This window comes from Merops nubicus, unplaced genomic scaffold, assembly GCF_000691845.1.
Source record: "Merops nubicus isolate BGI_N331 unplaced genomic scaffold, ASM69184v1 Scaffold18749, whole genome shotgun sequence".
Classification (NCBI taxonomy): domain Eukaryota; kingdom Metazoa; phylum Chordata; class Aves; order Coraciiformes; family Meropidae; genus Merops; species Merops nubicus.
This window is the reverse complement of record NW_008630461.1, coordinates 1-9,664: the sequence shown is the minus strand read 5'-3', so window position 1 is coordinate 9,664 and position 9,664 is coordinate 1. Positions and strand designations below refer to the sequence as shown.

The following is a 9,664-nucleotide window of genomic DNA, read 5'->3' as shown; positions in this document are numbered from 1 at the left end:
GCAAAGCTGGAAGTGGGCAGGTTCAGGTTGGATGTGAGAAGTTCTTCACCCTGAGAGTGGTGAGACCCTGGAATGGGTTGCCCAGGGTGGTGGTTGAGGCCCCATCCCTGGGGGTCTTTAAGGCCAGGCTGGATGAGGCTCTGGGCAGCCTGATCTAGTGGGAGGTGTCCCTGCTCATGGCAGAGGGGTTGGAACTGGGTGACCCTTGTATTTCCTTCCAGCCCTGACAGATTCTCATCTGTTTTAGCAGAGGACTTTAGAGCCCTAATGGCTCAATGGTTGGACTTGATGATCTTGGAGGTCCCTTCCAACCTAAAGGATTCTACGATTCTAGGAACCTATACCTATATTACCTTTAACAGGTGAACCAAGTTTTATCCCATTTTCCCTATTAAAGTTCTCCACTTCTATAAAATTTTCTCATAATTTTTACAAGCTACATTAAGCCATTTAACTACACCTTGCACTAACCTTTGTGTGCTTTCAGATAACCAGTGTACTTCCGTTATTTTAGTGAATATATCTCTCCATATCCTGGAGATCTATACATATGAACCCGAGCTTTAATAAGCTTTCAACAAAGCCAAAAAATTTCAAAACAAACCCAAATTAGATGTTTAGGATTCTGTCTCTGGTGTTATTTCCAAGCTTTTTGTTTCACGTCTTCTAGAAGGTTTCAAATCATAGGCCCACACAGTGTCTATTCCTTCTCCAGTAGTATGATCCGGAATCCAACAAGGGAAAGGAAAACGACAAGCAATGATCCTAGCATTATATTGAAGTTCTTCTTCCAGCTTCTTCTCCAACTGTGGCATCTGTTGAATAACAATAAAAAGCTTTCAGAAGCAGTAGAAACCAGAATTTTTCTCTTCAGAATCTAATTCAAGTGTTCAAGCGAAGTCCAAGGTTTGAGGAATTACTGGGGAAAACAAATTAGGGAAGTATTCATGATACAAATTTTGGCTTTGACACATGGACAAAGACTAGCTAGAAACTAGAGAATGGTTATTGTACCCTGATTGATGAGATCAAGAAAATTGTAAATCTAGGTTCTAAAAATTCAATCAAAACCCATATATAATGCCCGAGATAAACTCCACAAATTAAGAAAATACTTTTTGCATGTTTCAATTAGTGATTCTCTTCAGTAGGATTTTTATTTGGCGAGAATGAAAGCTCAGCCCCCTGAATTTATGATTTATGACACCTCAAGTCACATAAACTATTATGTGATACTCAGAGGCCAACATCTCTCAAAATTTCCAGTCTAACCTCAAGGCAGATCCTCAAACGCTCAAAACATCATACAGCAAACAACCCAAAGCAAATGTTCTCATGTCACTGTATGATAAAATACTGGCTGTTACTGGGCTCTGCTGGCTCCCGAGTCCCTGCAGCAGCACCATAGAATAAGCACACAGAATGCTTTGGCTTGGAAGGGACCTTTAAAGGTCACCTAGTCCAATGCCCCTGCAGTGAACAGGGGTATTGTCAGCCACAGCAGGTTGCTCAGAGCCCTGGTCAATCTGACCTTGAGTATTTCCAGGGATGGGGCATCTACCACCTCTCTGGGCAGCCTGTGCCAGCGTTTCACCACTCTTACTGTAAAAAATTTCATCCTTCTATCTATTTTATCTATCTTCTATTTTAGTTTAAAGCCATCACATCTTGTCCTGTTGCAACAGGCCTTGCTAAAAAGACTGTCCCCATCTTTCTTCTAGGCCCCCTTTAAGTACTGAAAGGCTGCAATAAGGTCCCCCTGGAGGCCTCCTCTTCTCCAGGCTGAACCACCCCAACTCTCTCAGCCTGTCCTCATAGGAGACACGTTCTACCCCTCTAATCACTTTTGTGGCCCTCCTCCACACAGGCTCCAACAGGTCCATGTATTTCTTGTGCTGAAAGTGCCAGAGCTGGATGCAGGTAGGGGTCTCATGAAAGCAGAGTAGAGGGGCATAATCACCTCCCTTGACCTGCTGGACACACTTCTCTTGATGCAGCCCATGCTAGTTGGCTTTCTGGGCTGCAAGCGCGCATTGCTGGCCCATATCCAGCTTTTCACCCACCAGTACCCTCAAGTCCCTCCCTGCAGGACTGCTCTCATTCCCATCATCCCGCAGGCTGTATCAATTCCAGAGATTGCCTTGTCCCAGGTGCAGGACCCTGCATTTGTCCTTCTTGAACCTCATAAGGTTCACATGGGCCAGATTCCTGAACTTGTCCAGATCCCTCTGGATTCCATCTCATCCCTCAGGCATGTCAACTGCACCACTGAGCTTGATGTCGTCTCCAAATTTGCTGAGGGTGCACTTGATCCCACTGTCTATGTCACTGACAAAACTATTAAACAGTACTGGTCCTAATATGAACTCTAGGGATGCCACTCATGACTGATCTCCGTCTGGACACCGAGCTGTTGACCACTACTCCCTGCATGTGACCATCCAGCCAACTCCTTATCCACTGAACAGTCCACCCATCGAATCCCTACTGCTCCAATTTAGAGAGAAGAATGCTGTGGGGGACTGAGTCATATACTAGTATGCAACTCTCCTTGGTCAAAGACCTACAGTCTAGCTTCCCTTCACTTGCAGAAGTTGAGCAGCTATGAAAGTCAAGGGCAGCATCACTGCTCTTCCAGAACAGAGCAGTACTCTGTCCAGTGAGATAGTCTACTTTGCAAATTCTGCTGTGCATTAAGTGAGAAAGGAATTAACATGTCCAGACTTCAAAGAAATTTCTTTTCCATCCCAGACAGTGATTATGTTCTGAAAAAAAAAAAAAAAAATTGATAGCTTTAGCCCCTTTTGTCCTTTCAGAAAGTGTGATGTTATGCTGAAGCATATCAGTGCACTTCCATTTGGAATTCTTTTAATTCTTACATATTGCACCTATCTCAGGGTAATTATAAGCACAATGTTCACAGGTTACTTCTACTACATGTAAAAACCTATTTACTTTGATATAATGACATAACATTCAGACACTAAAAGGTTAAAAGGACAGTAATTATAAGTACAGCTCACTTTAAGTCATCAAGGACACAAAATATATAAAAAATTCAAAAAAGGGAGAAAAAAAAAACCACAACAGAACACTATTAGAAAAAACACTCGACTGAAGAAAATGTGTATCTAAAGACTACAGGTCACTTCCACTATTGCACACATGCAAGGTGTGCCTTTGATGTAACATCCTATTATAGCTACATTTAAGCTTACAATGGAATATTTTAGGAAAATTATAATCATGGATCTAATATATCAAAGTTACCTCTGAATATTTTTAAGCATTAAATGCTCTGACTTCATCCATATTGCAAATACTTTTAAACATTTTGCTAACACAGCTTAAATAAACTAGAAAAATAAGCCTGCTTTGGTATTTCAAACTGAGCTGACACCAGAAAAGGAAGGAATAAGTTGTTACAGAAATTATAAATACAGACATAGCCTAATTTTAAATGAATAATTATGAAAAATAGTGACATCTCATGTCTATATTAGCTCAAATTAGAAAACTTCATTAATAGTTCAGCGAAAAAGAATTGTACATTTGAAACAAACCATCAGACTGCTTTTTAAGCTAAAAGCTCTCAGTAAAATCAGGTGTTATAATCATACTGTATTTTATATCAAGTCAAGGTTACGGTTCTTTTAGTATGTCTACATAGATACACAGTTCAATAAATCCTTTGTACAGTTTTTATCAGTTAAAATACAGAGAAGCTGTGAACATGAACACCTGGTAAGAAATCTGTCATCCCACTCTGCACAAGTATTTCGGCAGTGACTCAGATAAATACACCTTCCCCCAGATGCTTGCAAGAAGAAAGAGGTCTTAGTCTCCCCTGAAGATCAATAAATCCTAATTCTGTAAGATAATCTTGGATATGAAATTAAAGCACTATGTGACAGCACCAAATCAGACCAGTATTAAAAAAAAAAAAGAAGAGAACTACTACCTTCAGTGAAAAAGAGAGAATGCATTGAAGTTCCCAGAAAATCAACATAGTCATTCAGGAGGCTAAGCATTCACAACTTCCAAAGTAAATTTAAAGGTGATCACGAGCAAATGAATGCTCAGGAAACAGTACTTCATATGTTTGGCTCTGTTACATTTACAACAGTATTTTACTGGAATAATTTAGCCTAGAATTTACTGAAGTTATTCTGAGCTCTATAGCTACTCTTTCTATCGTGGCTGTTACTAATTTATCTCACTTCATACTACTACATTTAAAGTTAAGCCAATACTTCTGCTAGGTTTACTCACATTTTCCCAGGGCATTTGTTTATTTCTAGTTTACTGAAGTATTTTTCCTCACCTGCACTTTTCCCCTCAGTGCACTTGCAGGATTTCTGACTCCAAATTCAAACATTTACACTGCCCCCTCCTGGAACACAAGCTAGAGAGCAAGCAACAGCCAACCCTGGCAGCATCTGTAGCACAGGTCACAGCACAGTTCTCACTAACACACCACCCACAAAAGTAAGGGGGAAAAAAAACAAGGGCATTTTCACTTCAGCTTTCAACAAGAATTACAATTTGAATCTCAAGTAGGTATTTAATTCCCATGCTGTTAAAGAAAAAGCAGAGAACAGGGACGCTTTATGAGGCTTCATGATGCACCTTGCTGTTAGTGCTACAGAAATATCATCAGTGTATGTTGTATGGTATAGCATCACATAAAGCTCTTCACTCATTGCATCCCACATCTGCCTTGGCAGAGGAAGAAGCAATACAGCAGCATTTATAGGACATTTCTGTTTCAATCTTCCATATGCATTCAACAGATAAAGAAGGTTTGAATAATAAATCAAAATACTGAGAATATTCAACTATTAAAGTTTCTTTTTTCCTCTTTTCTAGCAAAAAGAGAAAAAGAAAATTAGATCAAGCCAACAGCCAAAGTGAATGTAAAGTCTGACTGAATTTATCAAATATATCACTAAGGTAGTCACTACACAACTCAATTTCTACACCAGTTCTGAAAAACACATTTTCCTCATGGACAAGATGAGTGTAGGCTACAAAGCCTTCCTAAAAGGCAAAGAATTGCTGGACTTTTACTCTAGCAATTATACCTGAAGCATCTGTCTCCCTTTCTAAACTCTCACAGTCTAAGATGGGCAAGGGATTATTTCAATATACCAGCTGCTGGCCTATTTAAGGTGATCCAATTTTTAGAGAACACAAGCAAAGTTCAGTACTCTCCTCTAGCCAAGTTCCCAAAAATCAGCTGTGGTCAACTTCCTGTTCTATCCCCTCCTTTGAGAATTCCTCATCTTTTCAGTACAAAACCATAAAATATTCAGGTACCAATCTATTACCTTCCCTCCAAGCAACTCAAGTACAGCAGTTTTCATTTTGGTTCTAATCTAATGGGTAGAAAATGCTCCTCAAAAAAAAAAAAAGTATATTTTCAGAGCTTCAGTCTGGATACTATCACAAGTTATACCAGGTTTTATCATGGGCATTAATAAGCAACCATGAAATATCAAAATACTGGTATTAAACACCTTTGGCATTCTGCAGGTTGGCTCATTTTGCAGATGAATGTACTAGCATTGAGTGCCTCAGTATTAAATCAATTAAACAGTTCAAAAATAGTAACTTACCATTTGAGGTACCCCAAAAACAACAACATTCGTATAATGGGAAAAAGAAACCTAAAATAAAATTTGAGAACAGGTTTTAACGAAAATGGCATTTATATTTGCAGATGTTCCCACCATTCTTCTCCCTTTTTCCATCTAGCTGCACTCCTTTCAATAGGAATTTAGACTAAAAATAAAAAGGATCCCAAATCAACTTTTCATCATACGAATTTCCACGTAAAGACAACTTTATATCGCTGAGCAGCAAAAAAATACTGCCTGATCAAGAGTATGGCACCAATTCTGGTACTACATAAAGTATTAGAAACTATCAACATGATTTTACCCATTGCTAAGTTTTTCCACAACTCCTGCACATGTCAAAAGTTTGCCCCCACTTTTGTTAAATGTTAGCTAACTATAAAAGCTTGCTAGTCATTTCAACGCCGGAGTTCTTCCAGTCAGTGCCATGATGTTTTCCTATGATCCTCTCTGAAGAAAGATTAAAACAGTACATTCACATTTTTCCCCAAAATTCCTGGTATCCACCCATTATAAAATGCCATTCTTAAAGAAAAAAATAAACACAAAACCACACAAAACAAAACACCCCAGAGCCAAAAAAAAACCCAAACCAACAAAACAAACCCGAGATTCTGACAGGAATAGCAGAGGAGAGGCCCACATAAATATGACCCAAAAAAAGTACACCTCATTAAAGAAGCAATTGCGACTCAAATAAATGAAAATTGTGAAAAAAAAACTCAGTCATGTACCCAAGTTATCACAAAGGAGGACTCAAAACCAGGTCACGCACACGTGTCCAATGGCACCACGGATGAGGCTGGTCTTGCACAGCGGGTGAAGAAGAGGCTTGTTGCTGACGCCACAGAACCAGCTCTCAGGGAAGCCTGAGGTTGCACCAGCCCACATCATTTATCAGGCACAAGCAGGACAGAATATGCTCGAGGAGCCTGTGCTAGCCAGGAGAGCACTTCAGCAAAGCACAAAACTAGGAGAGCAGCATCTTGTGCTGAGTCAAGTTTTTACAGACTCATGTAACTCTCCCAAAGCCCAGTACAGCACCTTGTAGCCAGTCAGCATTCTGGTTCTTTCTTGAAAGTGTTTCCGAATTATGGAAATCTCTCAAACATCCTAGATGCACTCTTACATCCTTCACCACCTACCTTCCATAAGTCTGAAATGTAAAATTTGGTGTTCTGATGTACCCCATCTCTCCAGGCACGGTATCTAGAGTACCAGACTAGCCAGGGATTTAATTCGTAACCAGAAGCTTTGAATCCCCTTTTTGCAGCTGCTATGACCTACAAGGAATAAAATAAATCTTCACTTAGAGAAAGCGTATTCATCTAAACAGGAGCACAGTTTATTTACAATATAACTCAAAGGAATGCACTTTTGCAAATTAAAACACTTGGGTTTTAACCCCCAACAGAGTAGTAGTATAGTGAACAAAAACTCAAACCACTTTTTACTATTACAACTAGTCCCTTTGAAATTAATAGATATATTCAGATGAACAAAATAAACCACTTAAACATTCACAGGGCAAAGCTGTAAGCTTGCAGTAAGTCTATGATTTACATAAATGTTTAATTAACATATTCAGAACAGTACCTTAGAATTAAAGAGCACCAAAATTGACTATAGAGGTTACAGCGAAATGCACAGGCAGAAATGTTCAAAATTAAAGTACTTAAACTTATTTGAAAAGCACTGATGGGCAAGCACTTGAGAGATCCCTGAATCAGAGCCAAAATTACCTACCAATAGAAAGAGTAAGAAAATAATTTTTTTTTTTTAAAAAAATGTAGGCCAAAAATTTAAATGTATGTTAAAAAAAAGTAAAAAAAAAACAAAAACAAAAAAAAAACTGTAAATCTCACAGTACAGCTTTCATCCAATACTAAGTTTCATGTATCATTTTACAAGGCAAAAGGTAATTCAGCTAAATAGATTTTCAAAGACACTCTCATAAATTAGATATTGCAAATAACATCAAATCCTACTGATTTTTTTAGGAAAAGGAAAAAAAAAAAGTAACATACAAAAAAGCACCAGTTTCTAGAATTAAGGTAAATATTAAAAATTTGAAAAGTTAACCCCAAGTTTTGATCAGGAAAAGCTTGATGGATCTATGAATTACAGAATGAGCAAGGTGAAGTCAGGAAGATGTATACATTTCTTAACTGAATTTCTCAAGCAGCACTACCTGGACAGTGTGCCTCTTACTATTGAAATAATGCATCTTTCATCATGCACACATTTTCAAATATGCTAAAAGAATCTGATATTTTTACATGCTTACTTGGAAATAAAAAATATGGTCGTATTTATCCATTACACCTGACTAAACGTTAAATAACTAAAAGCATCTGAACTGAAGCTCGATTTTTTTTCCAAGACAGATGCATTAAAGCAGCACCAAGCATTCCATTTTAGGCACCAGGCTTTTCAAGCAGTCTTAATTTAGATACCTATATATGCACACATATATGTAAAAATCCTAATTAAACACACAGTACCTGCCCAAGTTGGATGCCTCAGATGAGGGTCAATTGCCAGAATACTGAGCAGAGAGGGCATTAGAAACTCTAGTTCTCTCATACCTACATGCTTTGGTTTTGTTTCCTACTTAGACACAATTCCTCGCAGGGCACCTTCACAGATTTGGTTTTCCAAATCAATTTTTTTAGTGTGGACAAACTGGTGACTCATTCACATGAAACACGGACAAAGGTAGCATTCAAGAACCTACTGTTTCCATCAAAACCCCACTTGGTGCAACATCCTGTTGCTGAAACTAACTTGAAGCAAACGGTTATGCAGAGAACATCACAACTACAAAAAACACCCCACAGCATTCTCCAATATACCACAAATGAGCGTTCACACAATATCCTGGAAGCACAGAGTATCACTGCGACTTTGGTGATGCTTACAATTTCTTTTGGTAATTATTCTAGTTTCACTACATTGATCTTGAAGCAGAGCAGCCAGCACTGCACAAAGGTGTGAAGACTACAATCAAACAATACCAGGATTTTTATTTTTGTAATCCATTGCTCATTTCACATTCTCTTTTATTCTTCTACCACTGCTATTATACAATAAGCACAGGGCTGCAGCTCCAAAACCACAGTGCTGTTTCATCTCACAGCCTCACATCCTGCAGCTATAAACCTACACGGAATCAAAGCTCCTTGGCCATGACAACACCAAGACTTCAACTGCATCTTTTCACATGAACGCAGTGCATTTCCCTATAGACAACAAGATGAGGTTATCATTGTGTACATTACCTTGCCAACTTGCAGGCAAGACTGGAACAAAAAAGAAATTTGATTACTCGCTTAAATGGAACATAACCCTTTCTCAAACAAAAATGCTGGATACCAAAGACAAGAAGCTGAGAAATATGAGATAACCACAGCAGCCACTGCTGGAGCATTTGGCACTTTTGGAGAGGTGCTATAAAAGGAAAGAAATGTCTGCAACTTACAATACGTCCATCCCCGCTACCAACGTCCACCAGGGAGCCACTTCTGTTCTCTAACATCTTCAGCACGTTCTGGATCTGGGCAGAAGTTGCAGGAACAAAGGGTAGGCACACCTTCCTCAGAGCCGGAGTCACAAAGGGGGTGACCACAGCATAGAGTGCCACCAAGGTCCCACCAACGCCAGCAGTGACCACCAGCCCCCAGCTCCTGCTTCTGGAGCTGCCCTCGCGATCCTCTCGCGGGCCTACTGCCTGGCTCTCACTCGCTTGTGACTTGGACATCACCACACCTAGAGACAGGCGTTAAAGAGTGTTTTCTCTAACAGCTTTATTAGGTGCTCGCTCAAGTCACTATATTCTATTGAAGACACACGACATGAGGAAAAATCCCTCATCTCCCTTTAGCTGATTCCCAGGCCCGAGGAAACGTCACTGCTAGTGCTGACACGCTGAAGCGCTACGTCGGTGCTTCAGGGCAGGCTGCACCTCCGCCCGGAGCCGCTCCAGAGCTCCTCGCCTCGCGCCTGGGGAGCCCGCCTTCGGGGAG

General features: G+C 39.7%; 1 protein-coding gene across 1 annotated transcript; it reads right to left on the bottom strand.

The window, feature by feature from the left end:
* Positions 1-587: 587 nt before the first annotated feature.
* FAM173B (family with sequence similarity 173, member B) lies at positions 588-9,399 on the bottom strand. The gene is made up of 4 exons (XM_008947330.1): positions 9,121-9,399; positions 6,785-6,922; positions 5,619-5,669; positions 588-815 (listed from the first exon to the last, which is right to left on the bottom strand). The coding sequence occupies exons 1-4, from the start codon at positions 9,397-9,399 to the stop codon at positions 618-620; spliced, it is 666 nt and encodes a 221-aa protein (XP_008945578.1). The 3' UTR covers positions 588-617.
* Between the last annotated feature and the right edge of the window lie 265 nt (positions 9,400-9,664).